This window comes from Myotis daubentonii, chromosome 17, assembly GCF_963259705.1.
Source record: "Myotis daubentonii chromosome 17, mMyoDau2.1, whole genome shotgun sequence".
In the NCBI taxonomy this organism is placed as follows: domain Eukaryota; kingdom Metazoa; phylum Chordata; class Mammalia; order Chiroptera; family Vespertilionidae; genus Myotis; species Myotis daubentonii.
In genome coordinates, this window is record NC_081856.1 from 36,322,350 (window position 1) to 36,345,789 (window position 23,440).

Below are 23,440 nucleotides of genomic sequence, written 5' to 3' on the forward strand. Positions count from 1 at the left end.
AAATATTTTTTTAAAATATATAATAATAATAAAAGTCAGAACAATTAGACTGATTCTAGGGGTGGGGAACCTTTTTTCTGCCAAGGTTCCACTTGGATACTTATAACATCATTGGTGGGCCATACAAAATTATTAACTTAAAAAGTAGCCTGTTATATTTGGTCAAACATTTAATTAACTCACTCCTAATGCCTTGGCAAGGGCCAGACGAAATGATTTCATGGGCCTTGTATGGGCTGGGGCCAGACATTCCCACCCCTGGGTTAAATGGTTACATCATCAAGACCATCTGAGGTTTCTGAGAATGAAGTGATTGTTCTAAACTACTGAAATATTTTATTAATCTGATTCTGTTTTCATAATTTCACCTACATTCAGTCATTTTAGGAAATACTGTTTGTTTTTTTTATTTTTAAAAAATGTATCTTTATTGTTGAAAGTATTATATATGTCCCCTATTTCCCCCATTAACCCCCTCCACCTTGCACCCCGCCCCCAGTCCTTCACTGCCCTATTGTCTGTGTTGATAGGTTATGCATATATGCATATAAATTCTTTGAAAAGGCTTAAAATCTTTTAATTTTTCCCAGGACTCCTGGGGGTTCTCTGTTGGTTGGATCAAGCTGTGAATTTAACTGTACCTTATAATAACACAACTATTTTTGTAGGACTGGAAATGAGCAAACCTTACACTAAAAGCAGCATGATAATCACTCCGTAAGGAATACGTAGTCCACAATATAAAGGAGAGCGAAATATACTAGACTTCAAGGGCAAGAGCCAGCTGTGTTTTTGTTTTAACCTATTGAATATGCTTTCTTATAATTTTTCAGTAAACCTCCAACATTTTAGAATTTGGTTAATAAATGATAAGACCTTTACTCTTACCTGCAGTGATACGTAGGTAGCATTCAAAACGACTTTTCTGTAAGAAGACTCTGCAGCTTCCACATTATGTTTATCTTCCAGTTCCAGAACCCCCCAAATAATGAGCCTTTCCAGTGGTGGGATATCTGTGTCTGCTACCACCCATGTTCCTATAAAACAAGACTTTAATGTAAGAAATATAATCCCAAGATTATAGCCTATAGACCAGCCATGGGCAAACTACGGCCCGCGGGCCGGATCCGGCCCGTTTGAAATGAATAAAACTATTGAAAAAAAAAAAGACCGTACCCTTTTATGTAATGATGTTTACTTTGAATTTATATTAGTTCACACAAATACTCCATCCATGCTTTTGTTCTGGCCCTCCGGTCCAGTTTAAGAACCCACTGTGGCCCTCGAGTCAAAAAGTTTGCCCACCCCTGCTATAGACAAAACTTTAGCAACCTTCTCAGCGAGTCTTGGTTTTGAAGTGAGCAACCCTTTCCCCACACAATGACTGATTCTTGTCTCCCCATAAAATCTATATTCTTAATACTCAGGTTTAAGTTCACATGAAACCCTGAAGGCATCTGTTATCCAGGACACGATAACAGAATCCAGCGCCACATTTGCTCTTTCCTGAGGTGTGCTTTATGGAGGAGGAATGCTAACTATTGTGTGGCATCTATCCCAAAGTTGCATAAACACAAGCATTTTACTTCTTTCTGTATTTACCTTCAGGGATAACCACATTTGCTCCTGGGTGAGGTATGGTATAATTATTTTCCCGAGATGATTGCCAAAAAGAATCATTTGACCATAAGCTGAAAACAAAAGAAAAATAGTCCATTAAATATTATCTCTCTGTTATCTAATGACCATCTCCTGAGGGTGTGGCACTATACCAGATGATTTGAGGATGCTAGAATGCAAATTAGTAATAACTTCACTAAGTAGACAAGCTAATATGTGAAATTAGTAACATACTCAACACACATAACTGCCTATATAATTTTTTTCTCAATTGAAGAAAACTTCCTTTCCACCACAATCTGAATTACTTTTTCTCCCACTAACTCCTTATTGTGATACACGAATTTTGCTGCTCAGGATGTGTCACCAAAGAGTTCTGTGATCTCAGGTAATTCACTTACGGTCACTGGACTTCACCTATATAATAAGAGGATTGGTCTAGTAATTCAGATCTAACATTCTGCCAGTCTGAGATTACCACATAATTCCTGTAAGGTTTTTTTCCATTTTCTCTTCAGGGTCATTGTCAGGCTCAAGGGAAGCAATGAGTGTGGAAGTGCTTTGTGACCCACGAGGAACTGTGCAGTGGGGGACCCAGCAGTGACGTATGGAAAGGTTCATGTCAAGTGCGACGGAAGGTAGTAACAAACAGAAGGCCTATATACTTATATGTGGCTGGTCGCTTCCTGGGAATTGGATTTCTTGATGGCGGATGTACAGGAAAGCAATCCTGGAGAACGCAGCAGTAAGCTTGGAAATTAATAATAACATCTTTCACATCAGGATCCAGGTTCCCAGACACAGGCTGGCTTTGAGGAAGGTCATTTCTCCCCGACACTGAAAGTGAAGTAAAGCAGTTTAAATTAACATGATGGCCAAAGTACTCAAATGTAAGCAAAATCATAGCTATTTGAAAATATTCTTTAGATAATAACTTGGTATAATTCAAATGAATGAAATTTATATGGAGAAATTCTGACAAACTGCATGTTTTATTGAGAAGCATGTAGTCAAAATATCTTGAAAAATGAATATTTTACAATCTAAAAATTATTTTAAAATATTTTTATTTTCAAAAAATAATCAACACTAATAAAAGAGAAAAATGGTAATTGGCGTACGAGCTACCCTTTTCATTGGCTAATCAGGGCTGTATGCAAATTAACTGCCAACTAAGATTGGCAGTTAACTGCCAACTAAGATTGGCAGTTAACTGCCAACAAGATGGCGGTTAATTTGCATATGTAGGCACAATGCAGGGAGGCGAAAGGGAAAGCAGGAAGAAGCCCCCTGACACTGACAGTGATCAGAAACCCAGGGGGGAGCTAAGAGCTGGGGGGCAGGGCAAAGGCGGCCCTGGAGCCGCCTTTGCCCTGCCCCCCAGCCATGATCGGAGAATCAGGTGCCTTTTCCGCCCTGGCCAGTGATAGCAGGAAGTAGGGGTGGAGCCAGCGATGGGAGCTGGGCACGGTCGAAGCTGGCAGTCCCGGGAGCTAGGGGTCCCTTGCCTGGGCCTAAAGCGGAGCCCACGATCGTGGGGCCGCTGCAGCTGCGGGTCCCCGCTGCCCGGGCCGGACACCTAGGCCAGAGGCGTCAGGCCTGGGCAAGGGGCCGATCCTGCGATTGGAGGGTGATGGGGGTCAATGCCTGAGGGCTCCCAGTATGTGAGAGGGGGCAGGCTGGGCTGAGGGACACTCCCCCACACACACACCCAGTGCACGAATTTCGTGCACCGGGCCCCTAGTTAAATAATAAAAATGAAAACAAAATATATGATGACAACTTCCATTGTACTCATTACCTCTAATTTTGTGAAATAAATTAAAAATGTTTGTGTCATCTCCAAACATAAAATGTAAGTTTTTAGTTCAACTCAAGGCTTTCCCAACATAAATTTCACCTCCAGTCCTTTCATTCAACAAACATTTCTTGAATCCTGCTATATAATTGTATAACACATTTGCTCATTAAGCAATTTTTCTCCTCCTTTAGACAAAGCATTAGATAAAATAACCACTCTGGCTAATGAATACATACCCAAGTAATACAGAGTACTAGTGTTTGCTTCAAGGTGCCAGTCTCCATTCTTGCTGGTATTCCAACTCAAGGGATTTGAGGAGCCATTCCTCATATCAATAACATTAAACATATCAGGATTTTGAGTGAAGTTATGAGATATAATGACATAGTCTTCTTCCTATAAAAGTTTACAAAAAAGTGACTTGTTTTATGTGTTAATTCCCTCCCTAATATACATTAATTAAGATGATAGAATTAGCCCATATATTAGGACAAGTTTTGGTTTTAGTTTCTTTTTCATCTTGCATTTATATTTTATTAACATTTTATATGTCTATAGCAATAATGCTAACGCTGTCACTAAAGCAATAAAAGCCTCTCTCTCTCTCTTTACATATATTATACACACACACACAATGCAACAATTCTAGGGTTCTTTTTTTTTTTTTTTGGCTGTACATAAGTAGTATAAGAATATGAATGAAGAAAATGAAGACACCCAGTTCAAGATAATGGTTACCATTAGAGGTGGAGAGTAAGTAGATCAGGGTAAGCCATAAGCCATACAGGGAACTTCCACTTTATCTAAAATGTTTATTTCTTTTAAAAATCAAATGTAAATACTTCAGGGTAAATTCCATTCAGATAAAGGTGGGTGATGGACACAACAGGACTTGGACTATTTTCTAGAATTTTCTGTGTTTGATATATTTCATATTACTAATAATAAAGCCCTTGACTGGTATCTGAAACATCCTAACACTCATAAGTGTTAGTTATTATGGTAATAATAACAGGGCACAAGTATAGCACGTTGGGACTATGGCAAGAAGATTGCTTACATCTGATTCTTAAATAAGGATCCTTTTTTTTTTTATTTTTTAACTTGTCCTAGATTTAGGGTGGGTCATGGAGGGGGTACAGGACTTTAACAGGCCCACATGTGAGACGAGAGCATTCTGGTCCAAACAATCAGAGTAAGGATGAGAATGTACCCTGTGGTTCAGTAACGTTCAATCTTAATTATTAGAAGATGGATGTTATAGCTCTTTGTTTACCTTAAATCCATAGAATGTTGATGTGTATGATATGTTGGTTATGTGATCCACACCTTTAAAGTACCAGTTAATGTGCTTTGCATTTGGAATCAGAGCCATCCATCCAGACATATGAGTCAGTCTTTTCTTCCGAAAGGGAACAATGCTTGTGCCTGTAGGAGAATATAAAACAAACAAATAGTAATCTTTACTTCTAGAAAATCCCTGCTTTTATGAACAAATGCAAGTGTAAAATATCTGTCTATCTATGGAAGTCTCTAAATAGGCCAGTCTAGCATTTCACTATATTCCAAATGTCAATGTTTAACGGAAACATAAAATGTTTCTCACTTGGACTTTTGAACTGAGATAAAGTCTTAATTCCTTAGGGAAAGAAAAAAAATTGAAACATAATGATGATGACCACTATGATAGAAATGCTAAAGTATAGTAATTCAATTCTTTAAATATCATTGATCTAAAATATAATCCCATTTCTACTCTTTTAAGAACTTAATTCTTCAGAATAATTGATTTGCAATGTATGCAAATGTGAGTTTTGATTCTTTATTAGATTCTCTTATATTTGTTGACTTAATCAAAGTCTGCATACCAAGTTTGAGTGAAAAGTTTGATATAGAACTCTTTTTTAAAAAATGTTTTTATTGATTTTAGAGAAAAAGGAAGGAGAGAGATTGAGAGATAGAAACATTGATCAGTTGCCTCCTGCACGCCCCCTACTGGGGATCAAGCCCAAAACCTGGGTATGTTTCCTGACCGGGAATTGAACCTGGGACCTCTTGGTTCATGGGTTGATGCTCAACTACTGAGCAATGCTGGCTGGACAAAACTTACTTTCATTTTTGAAGTTATTTGTGTTTATCTTAATTTTCTCAGCTATAATCTTTTTCATTATGTTGATTTTAAGCATTTTGGACTAAAATATAAATTCTTTGAAGTTGATATTTTAAGAAATAGTGTCATAAAGAATAAGTATCTCAAATTTATTGACAATCTGTTCTAACTTCATATGCATATTTAAATATAATCACCATATATGAGATGCTTTGATGAGGATATATTGAGACATATATAAAGTTATGCCAAACCTTATTTCCCACTGATCTAGTAAACTTGTTGAAGTTTTTATTTATTGATATAAGAGAGAAAGAAAAGGAGATTTTATTAACAGAATTCAAGTATATTTATTTCTCCTGTTAGTGTCAACATTAACCATTTTCAATATATTGCAAATTCTTTCATAATGTTACCTAAAATTACTATCAGCCTATTTGCATTTAATAATATTTTCAAGGTAAAAACTTGTAATTTGAAACTAAAATCATGCATCTTGATATATGACAAATGGATTTTGAAAATGTATAGCATGATTATACCAGTCACATTATAGCTACTAAAATTAGCTTTGTCAAATCCATCAGGACATCCTGGAATTTTGTTATTCTACTCCATGTTATCAGATGGTCTTATTGAAATTTTTCTTAATTATAACTTCTGCCCGTCAAACAGAGTTCTATATCTATTCCCACTATACATTCTGGAACTGGAGAAATAACTGTAAGACGGGCCAGTGGCCCCACTGGATGCATTGTGAGACTGCGCAAAGATGCAACCTGGCCTTCATAAGCTGGTAGTCCATGACAGCATGGCGGCATTCAGGGTGTTTGAGGATTAGTATCAGTTCAGAGCCAAGATCTAATAACTCTTGGAAACTGTGGGTTATATGTTTAGATTAGATCTTGATGATTATAGCTTTACATAGTATCACCAAGAAGCTACAGCATTTAAATTTATGCAGAATATGCAGAACACTATATTTGATACCTATCTGTTTAGCAAATCTTTGATTCATCAATGCATTTCCTATTTTCCACAATCCTCAGTTCATCAGAACAATGTATGTGAGAGTGGATAAATTGTAGATAGCTATTTTAACTAATAACTCCTAGACAGATGATGCATCAATGAATGGATGGAAAGATAAAAAGAGATATATATGGATCTTAGCCAGTCAGAGTAGGCGAGGTCAGGTATAATGAGAATAGATATATTCAAGTGGAAGAATCCCCACACTGGTTCCCTAGCTAATGGAGGGAGTGAGGGGAAATCTGGTAGGAAGGATTGAGTGAACACTCTAGGAGCCATAACTCCCTGACCCCTCACCAAGATAATAAAATATAAGCAATTCCAAATCCTTCAGGGGGGAGATGCAGATATTAGTGCCACAGTGAAAGATCCGAGAGATGCAAACACCAGGATTCCTACCAAATTCTCAGTTAACTTGTTTGTTTGGCTGGTGCATATACCAGATGGATCATTAATAATGACAGAAATTAGTACAATCTAGTCATGGTAATGATGTCACACACATCCAGTGTTTCAGGTACAGCATCTTTCCTGAAACAAATCAGTAGATCAACAGTCTCTACCATCTGGTGTGCAACTCCTCATCAAGCAAATACTCCCCCATCTTATTTCAATCAGCAAAAATAATAAAAAGCATTTGCCTTCAGTGGCAAGAACAATGGTATATTTATATACTGTCTTGCTCCAAGGGCTATGTCAGCTTTCCTGCTTTGTGTCATAATACTGACTGGAGGTTCCTTAATCAGCAAAAGATCATACTGGTTCATGCATTTATTTGATACTCCTCGCATGCCCGTTTTGAGTGTATTTGTTTCCTGTCTAGCTTCTGACATACAAATATGCTTTTCCCAATGTTTTCAACAGCGAGTGACAACTGAAGAAGATGATGATGAAAACTGAGAAAAATATTTCAATTAGTGGTTTAAACTATCCTTTTAAAAAAGATTTTATTTTTATTGATGTTTTTCAGAGAGAGAGAGAGAGGAAGGGAGAGGGAGAGAAACATTGATCAGCTGCCTCCTGCATGTCCCCTACTGGGGATGGAGCACACGACCCGGGCATGAGCCCTGACTGGGAATCGGACCAGCAACCTTCCTGTGCATGGGATGACGCCAAACCAACTGAGCCACACAGGCCAGCGTGGTTTAAACTATTCTATTCCACTTACCGAAAGAGTCTGAGAGAACCACATCCTTTTCAAGCAGAGATACTGGAGAAGGCTTGTTGAACGCTAAACGATGGAAGCTGACTGAGGCATCACAGACAGACCCAGGGAACCCCACGCTCCACTCGGCTTCCTGAGTGCAGTGAGAAGGGTCCAGCAATGAGCTGTGTGGAATGACAGTGTGTCCTTTGTGACCTAGGAAATGAACACAATCAGCATGTTTCCTACTTCCTGTTATAAAACTGAAAAACCAAATGGTCTACAACGTAAAGGTACTGTGATCCATTGTACTGCTAATAACATCTAAAGGTCTTATCAACTTTCTTTTTTAACATGGGACAAAGAGACTTCATACAGAGGCTTTGCAGTGGACACTGGTCAGGGAGTTAATTATGAATGTGGGATCTGAGACGCCCGTGAGAGCCAAAGTAGGGATAGGAAGTGGGATAAGTAACTTGGCCAAGATTCAAATCCAGCAGTCTGCCATAGAGCCTGTATGCTTAACCAATGAACTGCTAACTAACATTAAAAATCTAAGCTGAATTAAATACACTAATAAAGGTTACACAAAGCTTTATATTAGAACCGTCCAAATGTTCTCTCTCTCAAAGCCACCATTAGAACAGGAGACAGAAGTCAACAAATATAGTTGAGAACTCAGTCTGTTTGAATATTAAGATGAATCTTCTTCCATCTTTCAAAGTCTTTCAAAAGTAATTATTAATATCTGTAGTTTTACTTGTCAATTTTCTCTTTCTTCTAAAGTATTAGACAGAATCTCTCTCTCACACACACCCTTGCTATCTTATTTAGACAAATCTTTAGCATTAAAACTTTATAAAGACACTAAATTCTAGAAACTAAGAGTATTTTTAAAATGTGACATACACTGAAATTGAAATGGTAAAAAAAGTTCTTAGTTAACATATTTCTTGAACTAATTCCAAATTAATAATTTAAACTGGGAAGAAAAAGATTAATATCAGGCCTGTAACTTACTTTGAGCAGGATATGTCCAGTCTGTCTACATTACTTATATAAATAAACCTGGAATTTATGTACTGATGGGCCATGATGGATTGGAGAATTTGGGAAGTCATATAAATATCTCCTTATCTGTGCAATTAACTGAATACAAAATGGAGGCATTATAAAATGGAAACATGGCTTCCTTTTATGACCAATGTTTCCATGAATATTGTCCAAAATTTGCTGCTAATTCAAAACCAAGGTGCAAATGTAGGGCGGGAAAGATATTATTTAGAGGCTACATCTAATAGTTTGGGGCACTTCCAGAATGGAATGTCTAATAATTTGGTACTGAGTAAAGTCTGTGATTCAGCTGAGTCCACTTTGACAATTCAACTCTGGGTTAATACAAACGTTTTCCCAATGTATTTTATCAGAAATTATAACATTACCTGTGAGTGAGCCATCGACATCAATCAGTACCACTTCATGTTCCCATCGAAAGCCAGCCTTGTTTGGTGTGTGAAAATAGTGGATGTCAACAAATTTTGCACTCCAACCTCCACATCTCTCATTACAAACTCCAGTGATGGATGTCACTCCCAAAGCTACACAGTTGGGACGGTCAAAGTTCATGAAGTGGACGGAAGACACAGTCAAGCCTTCGCTAAATGGGAGAACCAGGCCTCTCATTGTACAAAATGCAGGTCCCATTCCCAATTCATCAAGATGGCCGACTATCTTGGCATTTTTAATCATCGCCCCATTGGTTTCACCCCATCCTCCAGTATAAGCGCCCAGGATCCTCTTGGTCTCGATTCCAGACTCATAATTATTTACCATCACAAAGTTATGGAACTGAAGGGCACCTCCATTGACCCATTCAGCTCCTTTTTGACAATTCCAAGTAGTAAGTGAATTAAATATTGCAGGCACTGGCAATGTAGAAGTACAAGATCCTGTTTGCATGGGGAAATATTCTTCAAATATCCATATTCCAAACCAACCTTGAGAATGAACAGTGTTGTTAAAGAATTCACCAAGAGGAATTCTTTTTTGGCAGATGTTTCGGTCATAGGATGGCCCATCAGGGTGGTCATTCATTCGGTACCAGAAGCCAAAGTGAGTGCCCCCAGCAGCTGCATTGTGCCGAATGGTGTTGTTTGGGTTGGTTACCCAAAATGCAGCTGGGGTCACATCATCATTCAGAAGACTAGTACTTTGCTGTACAAATACTGCCAAGTTATATTGCAGGATATTGCCATGTTCAATACCGTCTTCTATAAAAAATGCTCCTCCTTTGATATCATATATGATATTCCTCTCAACCAGAAGGTGATGAGTGTTATGGATAGTAACAGCTCTGTTGTATGTCTGGTGAATTGCACAGCCTCTGACATAAGATTTAAACTGTAAATCTCCCAGCAGGTGCCAATGTATTGGGTATCTCCCCAACCGAAAAGCCTGGCCAGCATGGAACACCTGTCAAGCCCAGAAATCATGACTATTTAGTGGTCGACATAAACACAGAGTTTACCTAGCTCATATTTTATTCTTTAAAAACAATTTCCAACTTTATATTAATTATTATTAAAACATTAGTATCTCCCATGTTATTCATGTTTGCCATTAGAAAATATTTGGCCTCCAACCCATCTTGTTTTCTTCATTATATAACAGCTCATACTGGATACCAATGAACTAATGAATGAACAAAAGCTGTCTTCAACTGTTCTGCTTTTCATCTCAGGCTATTATAAAACCTTTGTGTTTAGCAAAGTAAGACCTCTTAAAAGACTTCTTTTCTCCTTCCTACTTCTTGAATGTTGACCATGTGCCTGATATTGTACGACGTGTCTTATCACAATCCAATGAAGGAGCCACTTATCATTAACTTCATTTTACAGTTAAAAAAACTGAAATTTAGAAAGGCTGAGTATCTTGTTCATGGTCTCCTCTTCTTGATTATAACTAGCATGGCAAACAGCATGAACTTAGTACACATTTGTTGTATGGATAACCTCAGGCAAACCTTGTGATTTAATAACAATACCTCTTACCTCTACATATTCTATTCTTCCAGTTACCATGTTAGCACCAGGTACAGGAGCATGAAACATAATGCAGCCTCCAAATTGATCACTTCCTATTTCTTCTCCAAACTTTCCTTGGAGACATGTCTGTGTAGCAAATTCACCTTAAAAAAAAAAGAAAGAAAGAAAGAAAGAAAGAAAGAAAGAAAGAAAGAAAGAAAGAAAGAAAAGGAAAAACATGTCAAAATCCTATAATTCTATAAAGACTTTTTTTTTCACCCTGGCCCATTTGCTCAGCAGTTAGACTGTTAGCCTCTGCACTGAAGTGGGCAGGCAAGGGCACATACCTTAGTTTGCAGGCTCGATTCCCAGCCCCCGCCCCCCCCCCTCTCTCTCTCACTCTCTCTCTCTCTCCCTCCCCTGTCTTCCTCCCTTACCTTCACTCTGTAAAAAAATCAATGGAAAAAATATCCTCAGGTGAGGATTAAAATGAAAAATAAAACATACTTGTTCCTCATATATAATTATTTATTTCATATTCACATATAATTTTAATCTCATTTTGGAACATAATTATTTGCATTCACATCATATCCTCCTCTAGATAGTAAGAAAGGTAAGTACCTTATACCTTGTCTCATTTACCTTTGCATCCCTTAAAATACATACTGTAAAGACAGGAAAAAGACTTTTTTCCCCCCTTTGCTACGACCATCCACATTTTATGAGAAGCACTTGGTAATTAAACCCTTAGATTGTTAGCTCCTCTGATCAAAGAGCCCCTCTATTCAAACTCAAGACAAGATAAGCTACTCTCAAGGCTACATTTTTGCATTCCCCCTCCTCCTTGCTGTTTCAGAACTCAGAGATAATTCACAGCAAGGAGTCTCTAGTTAATAGAAAGTTCCCTTTCCCCTCCCCTTCAAACAAGCCTCTTTTTAACTCTCCATAACTTTTTCTCTAAGCATATTTTACAGACTTGGGAAAAATACTGATAAGACACCAACCTAAGACACTTGCCAGACGGTCTCCTGGAAAGCAAACAAACTATAATTTTTCAAGGCAACCTTCTGGTATCTGCTCAACTTCAGCCCCAAATACTCCTCCCTTACTTGTCATCTACCTATAGCAGCCATTACTCTTTTTTTTTGTCCATGGGTCCATGGGTTATGCATATATGCATACAAGTTCTTTGGTTGATCTCTTTCTACCCACCCACCCACCCCTGCATTCCGAGATTCAACAATTTGTTCCAAGCTTCTATGTCTCTGGATCTATTTTGTTTATCAGTTTATTTTGTTCATTACATTCCACATATGAGTGAGATCATGTGACACTTGTCTTTCTCTGACTGGCTTATTTTGCTTAGCATAATACTCTCCAGGTCCTTCCTTGCTGTCTCAAAGGGTAAGAGATCCTTTTTTTTTTTTTTTTTTTTTTTTTACTGCTGCATAGTATTCCATGGTGTAAATGTACCATAGCTTTTTCCATCTATTCATCTACTGATGGGCATTTGGGCTGTTTTACTCTTTAAAAATGGAAGCCGCTTTTTGTTCACTGCCCTGAATACTTGGCCCTTTCCCTTCATGGAAAGTAAATGAACTTCCTCTCTGCATCTCTTCTTTTAGTTGTGAATTCTTTCACAGCCTGCAGCACTGGCCAAACCTCAACACTTAAAATTGTATTTTTCAAAGATACTAAATAAATATTTGAATGGTTGAATGAATACTGATAAAGGTATTTTGTCTTATCTCCAAAACTTTCCCCCCAAATTTGGGGACTAACATAATTAACCCTTTTCGGTCCAATGTCGAGGCTGACTCGACAGACCAGTTTCAAAAGATACCACACTATGAAATGTTTTAAAGAATAAACTCTTTGATTGAACATAATAATATAACCAGTGAATTTGTGGTTTAAACTTTAAAATAAGAACATTAAAAAGTCCAACATTCAACCCATCAATTAATTTGGACCAGACTGTTTGAATTCCAAAAATAAAGTTGGACCGCAAAGGGTTAATACAACCTTATAGTTGTATAGCACTATATATGCATCATCTCTCTTAATTCTTATTACTGTAGTAAGCAGAACAGGAAGTATTCTTATTTTAAACAGGTTGAAACTAGGTTTAATGGACATTTGAGAGTTGATGCAGGTGAACTGATGACTGAGAAAAAAAAAGTAGAATGGAATAAGCATTGCCAAGAGAGTCACTTAATACAGTCAGGAGGCTATTAAGGAAGTGGGTATGTGGCCTTGCACATCTTGTGCTTCAGTTCTCAGAGCTGCGATTAACTTGATAACCCTGTGGCCAAACTCAGCTCAAGGCTGAACCATAAACATCCTGGAGCAACTGCTGTGTGGACACATGTGGACTTCACCTTCTCCTTGTACCTTTTCTTTTCCAACCCCCTCCGTTTGCATGTTGGAACTAACCAATCCGTTAACCTAGCTAGCAATCCTTCATTTGCCTGAAAGAATTACGTTGTGTGGTTTTTGTCTTTCTAAATCCTGCCTTTCTTTGCTCTCAGAACACCTTTTGGGTTGCTATCTGGAAGTGTCTCCCTGATGGCAATCCTTTTGCTCAAGTAAATGTTTTGTGTGTTTTTCTTCGTTGCAGCCTGAACTTTTTCTTGGTTGGCAATTACAATTAGAATGTAAGTCTTTTAACATCAAATCTAGTGAGTTTTGCCTTATTTATACTTCTCATTGAAGAAAAGGCTGTATCTGTTACTACTCAACTGCTTATAGGATTGCGATGGTATTAGTGATTACATAAAATATTAGACTTGTAAAATACATTGTGGCACATGCTGTAGTAAATCTCATTAAGGTTCTCTTATGTGAGAACCTTAAACATCATATCCAGTTCTCTTTGTGTACTAGTGACTGAAGTGCCAAGTTAAGCATTTCATAATCAGTCTGACTAATGGCACCTGAGTAGAGGAGACACCTGTCACTTTAGGACCAAAGTAATTAGTTGATCCAGCCATCTTGTGTGCTGTCTCAGAGATTCCCAAAGTCCAGGTTGAGATGGAGTTTTCATCAGCCTAGAACCTGGAATAATTGCCATAAGCAGAGCGCCCCTGTTGACCCATATTGGACATATGTAGTATCAGTGAGAAATAACCCTTTCTCATTTTAAATCACTGAGCTAGAGCATAACTTAGTCCAGAAGTTCTCAACTGGAGGTGATTTTACCTCCTGGGAATATTTTTGCAATATCTGAAAACATTTTAAATGGTCACACTTAAAATTTACTAAAATTACCTGTGTCAAATCCATCAGGACATGCTGGAATTTTGTGATGCCACTCCACATTATCAGATCCTCTTATTAAAATATTTCTTGTAAGAATTCCAACTTCTGCCCTTGCTTCAAACAGAGTTCCATCAGGAAGGGGGACAGTGATTCCTAAGTGTGTGTAATTCAGCGGGTGAGTCAGCGTTAGGCTTATACCATCAGCAGACACAAATTCGATGGTCCTTTCTTCATTCTCTCTTTGACTGTGTCTATAAAAATTTTAACAAAAAAATTTCAAAATTAATGTAAATCAACATAACATAGTTTTGGTGTATTTTATGGTATTTAGAACACTTTATCTGTGAATCAGAAAACATTTTTGTCATTCAATATTCTGAAGAGAAATTTGAAGATGGCATTTCATTTTCTTAGGGCAACTAAATAAATTTACAGCAACACAATTTTACTGATGCCCAGAGAAGCAAAATAATATGGCCACAAGCCTAACAAATGGTATTGGTGGGAGTCAGAGTCAACAGACTGACTTTGAAGTAGTATTCTTAACCAGTTGCTTTAAAAATTCTCAAATAGGATTTATCAATGAAATGGCAAACTACAAATGCCATCTTAAATTTTAATTCTAAATTGAGTCACGACCTTAGCGTAATTTAGCTGATCCTTATCAGAAATTACTATTTGTTCCCTGATATCCAATTTTGCCATTACCCACAATTTAAAAAATGAAGCAAAAATAAAGCTCCTCCTGGCTCCCTCCCCAATCAGTGTTCTGGTATAATGTAGTTAGCAATATTCGTTTTCTTCCTGTTATGTCTTATTGGCTAAAATATATAACTAAACAGAAACTGAGGGTCATAAACAGTTTCAGTCATAAAATGTCAGACATCTAAAAGGTCATGTTAGTCATCACTCATTCTATAATGATTTCTTTCCCTTTATTCAATCATTCCTAAAAAGTTTGGTCCATGGGAACCACTGCTGAGACTGAAGATAACAAAGAGTTCACTGACTGCTTTCAACCCTATTCTTTAGTGACTACAAACAATCATTTACATTTTTGCATGAATTAATGTATTTAAAGCTCTAAGTCAGAAGTGTTCAAATGACTTATAATAGCAGAATGCTTTTTCTCAAACAAAATCTTACATGGGAGCCTAACAATAAAAATCAACCAAAATATTTTATTAGTACAGCAGGTCCTCAATAACATCATTTCACTTAATGTCATTTTGCTATGATAAGAGGTCACAGGAACTTATCTCTTGTTTATATCAATTAGCCTATGGTAAAATTCTATTTCCTTGTGCATTGTTTTGCTTAAAGCCACAGAAGCTATCGTCTACATTAAGTGAAGGCTTATTGTATATATTTATCTTATAGGTTCAAGTTAATAACTTTTCTTATTGTAAATTCAATCAATGGATGAAAACAACACTGATGATCAACACAATGTTAACATCTGGCAAATACATATTTGACTGTTCATGTTTCTTTATTAGAGGTTTCAAATTTAAATGAAATAGTTGTAGACCTTCTGAATCATCCCTCTTGTATGTAGTTAAAAAAAAAACAACCTCTGTTTACAAATCTAAATTATCAGGACTTGAGGACATCATACCTGTGTCCTGTGCTTGCAACCACAATCTTATCTCCTGGTTTCCATGTTACTGCTTCTTGTAAAATCAGAGTCCTTTCCCCTGCCTGTGCAGTATGAGCCAAACGGGTCCAGACCACGGGGACAGGAAGACCTGGGACCAACATACAAACCAAGTATTTCTAAAAAGGTGTTTTCTTGGTTATTGAGAGCTTTTTGCATTTTAATCTTTTCCTGGATTGAATCGACTTGAGGAAAGTTGTGTTTTTTTTTAACTTTAGCATTTCATACCTTTCTTACAAAAGGAATATGTAGAATTCTTGCTTTATACAAGTAACAATCAGGTTTATTACACATGTATGGGTTCATAATTTAAGAAACATCCTTCTGCACCAATCTATTCCATTTAGAAGCATCTTCTTTATATGAATGCAATATAAATGTGGTATGACACTATTTATTAACCAGGCAGAGGCCTGTTATCTTTGTCACTGTTGACAGAAATTGCTTAAATTGATAATCTAGGGACAAATGAAATGTATGAATTTCTGAAAATTCCATATATATATGTAAAACACAATGCAGGGCATTTATGATCATAGTGGGGTATCATGTTCATATATCCTAAATGTATAAAAGAGACAGATTATTGCAATATAAAATACTTCAATACAGAAATAATGCATCATGCTTCCTTTAAATAGGTTGACCTAATACCTCAAACATGATCACAATCATTGTTATTTGTTCATAATTTTCCAGAATACAGTTATGCAAAAGTACAATTTTAAATGTAGTGTTATATTTCAAGAAGAGGCCAAGCAATCAGAATGAACTGTGGTGAGTGCTAAATTAGGCAAAATGTGTTCAGGGAGCACGTGGAAAGGATATAGAAAAGGCCCAAAAGGGCTCCCCCAGGGTGGCCTTGGTTGTCAGTCTTGAACCTATGCAGGGCTGGTCTGGCCCTGGATAAGCAAAGGAAAAGATAAAAGGAAGCAAAAAGAGGATGTGTAAAGACAGGAGAAGCCTGGCAAGTTTTCACTGAAAGAAAGTTATCAGGACCATTATCTTGGGTTCCCAGCGAGTCTCCTCAACCAATTCTGTGAGCCCTTCAGGCCCTTACCATGCAGATCCAGGACTCCCTCGCGCACCGCCAGTGTCTTGGCCCCATACACGGGGAGCTCAGGAGACCGCAGGTGCCCGTGCAAGGTGATGACCGCCTTGTGTTGAAAGGGGGATGCTTCCGTCCCAATCTGCAAGGAATTTCACAAGCATCATATCCACAATTCCAATCAGTCAAAAGCAATATTTTCCGTTTCTCTGTTTTTTTTATAGAATTGATTATTCCGTTGTCAGTATCTTTCTTTCAAAAGATAAACTTTAAATTTTCTAGTCGGCCAAATGCACGATGCCAGACCTTTGGAAAGTATGCTGACTGACTTTAGTCATATCTCAGAGCTAATTGTTTTGTTGGCTCCATTTTAAATTCTGCTCTATTGTAATATGCTGTTATCTTCTCATTAAAAGCACAAGAACACTCTGGGAAACTTTTCTCCCAGAAAAAGGATTTTATACAAACAACAGAGACCTATACAAAGGTAAACTTGTGAGAGTTTGGTATAACTGTCTATTTATACACCGTGTTTTTTAAAAGAAAAGGAGATCATGTGGAAGGTCAATGAGAAAAAAAAAGGAGACATATGTACTACTATTTTTAGTACTTTAAACAATAAAACAAAATAAAATAAAATAAAATAAAATAAAATAAAATAAAATAAAATAAAATAAAATAAAATAAAGGGAGAGAGGTTACCAATGAACAGATCTCAGGTTTTCTCATGTACCTGAAGAATGCCTCCATCTGTAATTAGAATATTTTCTGCCTGGAGTTCAATGTCAGCTTCATCAAATATTAGAGTTCCACCTAGGAGTCATATAATTTTGAAAATATATCAGGAAATTAATATTAAAAGCTATTTATTCAATTATATATTAAATTTTAATTTCTTTTTCTTATTTGCTCTCACTCTGCATGTCACTTCACTTCCACTCTTTGGCAATATAAAATATAAAACTTCGACAAGACTCAGGAAGTGGTAGAAAATCAAATCCCAGGGCAGATTTTTCTCTTGACCATTGGTTGTTTTAAATGCTATTAAATAGTCAGCCACAGGAATTCTAGTTCTACAAATATAGGGCCACAAAATATCAATTAAGAATTAAAATAATTAAAGTGAAAGAAAAGCATTTTTTATAGAAACTACTATAATGCCAAGTTAACTGAACTTTTATCCACTAATTTGCACTAGTAACATGTATATAATGAATAGCGCTACTAAAGATAGTACCACAATACATTTTTTATAGAACTAATATAAATTTGTGGACAGAAAACTTATCCAAGGGTTCAACAGCTAATAACTTCAGACAACTAAAGCACTGCTGCTATCCCAGAAGTTAAAACTAAAACAAAATAACAAAGGCCTTTGTTATTAATCCTCACTCAACGTTATTTTTCCATTGATTTTTAGAGAGAGTGGAAGGGGGTAGGAGAGAGACAGAGAGAGAGAGAGAGGGAGAGAGAGAGAGAGAGAGAGAGAGAGAGAGAGAGAGAGAAACATCGATGTGAGAGAGACATATCAATTGGTTGCCTTCTGCATACCCTGACCAGAGCAGGGGATCGTGCCTGCAACCAAGGTACGTGCTCTTGACCGAAATTGAACCCAGGACCCTTCAGTCCTCAGGCTGATGCTCTATCCATTGAGCCAAGTGGGCTAAGGCCACAAAGGTCTTTGATCAGCTAAAACCACATGGCAAAATGTATACACTAAAGCCCAGAGCATTTTACTCTTGCCGACGATTGCTTCTTTTACATGCAATTATAACAGTTCTGGCTATTTACTTTTCTGTAGCTAAAACAGAATACCAAGAAGCAGAGAGAACTCCAGGTAACAAAGCAGGTTCAAAGGTGTAGGTAAGAATCACAACCTGGCACCCAAGGGGAGTCCGGGGGTCATTTAATATAAATTTCTATGGTTTTCAAACCTCTGGGACCCACAAAACCAGTGTTTTTCTAAATGGGAAATACCTCTGACTATTGTGCTTCACTGCAAGGGTATAGGCATGCACACGTGTGCACACGCACACACGCACACACACACACAGTTACTGAACAAAAGTTTCTTAAAATAACAGCTTTAAAAGATGCTTACTCATATGAATGCAATATATTCTGATATTTTCTATTGTATTTCATCAAAACATTCTGGTTGCAATACACTAAATAGTTCCATACCACAAGCGGACCGTGATACTCAATTTAAAGAACTCGGTACTACACTCCCCATAAAAACATGATATGACTATGGATGTTTATAATAATGAGTTTTGGTTCAATTAACTACAGAAATACTGCAATTTTCAGAAACTTACCCTGAATAAGCAACATTTTCAGAATAGGGGTGTTTTGATCCAGCAACACTGTCTGTCCTTTCGGAATGACGACCAGCGACCCTTCCTCCGGGGGTGGCTCTCCTCCCCACGAGCAGCTGGAGGACCAAGCATCGACATACAGGAAGTCAGCCGTCTCCTGCAACGGAACACGAGAGACTCGTCAACGTGGAGGTTTTACCAGAATTCTTCATACCACTTCCGAAAAAGGAACAAACTGAAAATGATAAACATTTTCATTAATAATAAGTATAACCTGCTTTAAGTATGTTATAGTTGCCTATTGGTTGATTTCACAGTAATAATAAAGTAAAAAAAAAAATCACTACTGATTACCCCACATTTAAATTAAATAAAAAAATCAGAATAACATTTTAGTAATAAGCAAAAAACCAAAACCAAGGATACATAACCATATGATAGCTCAGTTCTTTTTCGGAGACATTAACAAAGTAACAAGTTCATTGCCAATCACCTCACGTCCCAGAGGCTAGTTTTCCTATCACGGTGGCTACAACACCCAGCAGCATTCTTACCCGTTTGGCCATCCCCATGCTTCCCACGGTGATGCGCACGGGAGCCCACCCTGAAGGAGTGTGGGCATTCGTCATGCAGGTGATGCATGTCTCGTTGGAATACTCAACATCACATTCGGTTTCAGCTATGGTGACGTGAACATCCTGTGTATTTTCACTATAAAGAAAAAAGGGGGGGAAGCATAAAAATATTGATTTTTTTTTCAAATTTCTAGGTCACATACGCATTATTGCGAAACGAATGATCTCACCCTATGATCCATCAAAGTACAGATTGAAACATTTTTCAGTAGTAAGACTTCAAAATATTTTTTCAGAAAAAAGGAAAAACACACACCAAAAAGGTGAGGAAATATAACTGTACAACCTAGAAGGTATTCTAGTGCTGGAGAAAAAACTGCCTGGGTTCAAGTTATTGAGAGATTCTATGTGGGCCTCTAAGCAGGCGCCTTGTTAGAGATGATCAGGGGTCATTTTGTCTATGTGACATTCTCACCACATTCACAGACTTCAGAACTTCATCTCCATGTTAAACTGCCTTCTGTGATCTGAAGGAGCTGGCGTTTTGAAGTCAGCCTTATTCACTTAAATGATGAAGCAGTACATACATTTGTGCTAAATAATGAAATTTTTTAGGAAAAGAGAATCTGGGCCGTTACAATGCAAAGGTCCTGATGCATGAAGCGATGTTTCATGGAAGCTGATCATGGTTGGACATGAGGTACTGGGGAAAGTGCAAGAAGGTGATTTATCCTTGTGACGTTACTAGGATTTGGGGCAAGTTATTTAACCTTTGTAATCTTAGTCTCAACCACAGATGGGATAAAAGATCTAACAAGGCAGGAAGTTTCAGTGGGGTAGAAGGTGCCTGGCACAGATGAAGTACTCAGTAAATGTTAGCTTTTAGGACCATGATGTGTCTCAAGCATGACTCTTGAGCCGATGGGAACACATTACTTGACTGTATTTAAGCACTGCCCTGGCCTATGACGAAGCGGTCAGGGTGGCTTGAGTCTGGAAACAGGCGTTGATGTTTGTGCAGTGAAGACAGTACCTGAAGCCTGATCCCATGACTGTAAGTCTGGTGCCCCCTGCTGTACTGCCTCTCTCGGGAGCTATTTTGGTGATGAGCGGAGTCAGTGACATGGTGTACGTGAAAGGAGTTGTGGACCGTGACCAATCCTTCCCATTGACCACACTCACTTCACAGGCTTGCTCAGGTCCCCTGCCTATGAGAAGAGAATGGAATTGAATACAATTCTGCCTTCAGGCCCTATTCATTTATCCAAACCCAAACATTTTCTTTTTAATAATTTTAAAATTTAAATAGTATTTTTCAATTACAGTTTACAATCAATATTATTTTGTATTCGTTTCAGGTGTACAGCATAGTGGTTAGACAATCACATACTTTAGGAAGTGTTCCCCTGATATTTCCAGTGCTCACCCAGCACCAAACATAGTTAGTACAATGTTATTGACTATATTCATTGTGCTGCACTTTGCATTTCTGTGACTATTCTGCAACTACCAATTTGTACTTATTAATTCCTTCACCTGTTTCACCCACCTTGTACCGACCACCCCTCTGGTGACCATCAGTCGGTTTTCTGTATCTATTTATCTGTTTTAATTAATTTTGTTTGTTCATTTATTTTGTTCTTTAGGTTCCATATATAAATGACATCATATGGTATTTGTCTTTTACTGTCTGGCTCATCTCACTTTGCATAATACATTCCAGGTCCATCCATGCTGTTACAAATGTTAAGATTTCAGTCTTTTTTTATGGCCAAGTAATATTCCATTGTATATAGGCACCACTGTGGGGTTTTTTTTATCCACTTGTCTATTGATAGGCACATTGGTTCCAATAGCACATTGGCTATTGTAAACTACACTACAATGAAACATAGGAGTGCACGTATTCTTTCAAATTAATGTCTTGGGTTTCTTCAGATATATACCCAGAAGTATAATCACTGGGTCATAAGGCATTTTCATTTCTAATTTTTCAGAAACCGTCATACTGTTTTCCAGGGTGGCTGTACCATTCTGCATTCCTACCAACAGCGCACAAGGGTTCCCATTTTTTCCACATCCTTGCAAACACCTTGGATTTACTGATGACAGCCATTCTGGATCAAACATTTTCAATAGCATCTTCCTTTTCCCCAAATCACTCTCACAGGCTATGTGTGAAGTAATAAATATCTCCAGCAATTGCCAGAAACATCCCGAAGTTCACACACATTAGCAAAGGGAAAAGCCATCAGGCCCTCCATGGGAGCCGCCCATTGGGGACGGCTCTACAAACCTGCCTGTTTAGTGCTCCAGTCCTAGAGGAGCCAACGTGGCCAATCAGAGCAGGAAGGAAGAACTGCTAAGGGCAGGCACTCTGCCAACAGCAAGGAGAGACAGCTGAAGGCAAGGTGAGAGACAGAAAAAGTACAGAAACCCAATCCAAAAACGTAAGAAGAAGAGCTTGTGTTAAGACAAGCATTCTCAAGACCTTGCTAAATCTCGACAGCGTTGCATTGAAAAGATTCAGGATACAAACTCTGATGTTGAAATGATAAATAAGCCCAGTCACCAAAATGTTACATTGTCGTCAATATTCTTTGTTTAAGAATTCAGAGAAAGATACCAAAATGTTTAGAAAAGCTTCATCAAATTTTGTTAATGTTTAAAAAATGTTAGCACATAACACATATACTTTATTCTAGAATACTTCCTTTGGTTCCTCTTACCTTTTGTTAGATAATTTAAAATTGTTGTGTATGTAAAATACCGGGTGTTTAAACTTTACAATAACCCATTGAATTGGGGTTAATAATATCTCCATTTAATTGATGAACCAACAGAAGCAGAGAGGAGTGGAGTTACTTAGCTAAGGTAACACAGTAAGTGGCAAACAGAGATGTTGGGGGCTCCTCAGAGTCCAGTTCTTAACTGCTAACTAAAGTTTTAAGAAAGAGTCATATTAGCAAATTACGGAACGTGTTTCCAGTATCAATCTGTCCACTTTACATACATTAACTTATTAAACCTCACAATAATCCTATAAAGTAAGCTAGTGTGTTGGTCTCACTTTACAGACGAAGAAACTGAGGCAGCGTGAGGCTGAATAACTTGCTCAAAGACACAGCTTGGGTTTGCCTCTTGGCAACGCAGTACAAGAGTTGACACTCATAACCATTATACTGTCTCATCTTCAAGGGAAATCTAGTACTCCAGTGGGAACCAAACATGTCTTCTCCATTTGGCAAGCTTATTAAACCAAGAGCCATCAGTTTAGGCGATAAACTGAAATACTGCAATTTATGATAAACAATTCAATTAACCCAAATGATATGAATCTTGACACACATAAATGTCAAGAAAATTCTGAAGAAATTGCTTAAAATCAGGACAGTTATAAAGATGATTCAATTGCCCCAAAGACACAAAAACTTGGAGAAAAAAGAAACCCAGTCTCTGATCTTTATAAAATTAAGCATTTCTCAAAGACTGCCATTCTTTCTTCTGACAACTTACCATTATTAGGTGGAATTTTACATAACAATGTTGTGTAATCAGATTTAAGCCTATCGACTGCACATTCTGAGCCACACACTAATATTTCTGAATTTTGTGGATTAAACCCGGTGCCTGTCACAGTCATCGTCTGACCACCACCGAAGCTCCCTAGTGAAGACAAAACAGGGAAAAACGAAGCTGGTGAAAGAAAACCTCTTCTATTTTATGTATATACTTAACCTTAGTTTAACATCTGAAATAGAACTGATATTAAAGATTTTCATAAGTCAAATCATATTTATAATATAGTCTGTTAGTGCAATAGAATCTCTTTCTATTGACATGTT

At 37.5% G+C, this 23,440-nt stretch overlaps 1 protein-coding gene across 1 annotated transcript in view; it reads right to left on the reverse strand.

The window, feature by feature from the left end:
* The window catches only part of PKHD1L1 (PKHD1 like 1), a 131,651-nt gene that overhangs the window by 41,771 nt on the left and 66,440 nt on the right, over nucleotides 1-23,440 (reverse strand). Inside the window, exons 40-55 of the mRNA XM_059671898.1 lie at nucleotides 23,112-23,261; nucleotides 20,629-20,803; nucleotides 19,575-19,731; nucleotides 19,021-19,177; nucleotides 17,433-17,512; nucleotides 16,712-16,841; nucleotides 15,613-15,742; nucleotides 14,004-14,245; nucleotides 10,758-10,894; nucleotides 9,150-10,179; nucleotides 7,732-7,923; nucleotides 4,698-4,849; nucleotides 3,658-3,817; nucleotides 2,286-2,457; nucleotides 1,603-1,691; nucleotides 889-1,037 (exon numbers count right to left, since the gene is read on the reverse strand). Coding sequence (XP_059527881.1) covers nucleotides 889-1,037; nucleotides 1,603-1,691; nucleotides 2,286-2,457; nucleotides 3,658-3,817; nucleotides 4,698-4,849; nucleotides 7,732-7,923; nucleotides 9,150-10,179; nucleotides 10,758-10,894; nucleotides 14,004-14,245; nucleotides 15,613-15,742; nucleotides 16,712-16,841; nucleotides 17,433-17,512; nucleotides 19,021-19,177; nucleotides 19,575-19,731; nucleotides 20,629-20,803; nucleotides 23,112-23,261 — 3,302 coding nt within the window. The remainder of the gene's footprint in view (nucleotides 1-888; nucleotides 1,038-1,602; nucleotides 1,692-2,285; nucleotides 2,458-3,657; nucleotides 3,818-4,697; nucleotides 4,850-7,731; nucleotides 7,924-9,149; nucleotides 10,180-10,757; nucleotides 10,895-14,003; nucleotides 14,246-15,612; nucleotides 15,743-16,711; nucleotides 16,842-17,432; nucleotides 17,513-19,020; nucleotides 19,178-19,574; nucleotides 19,732-20,628; nucleotides 20,804-23,111; nucleotides 23,262-23,440) is intronic.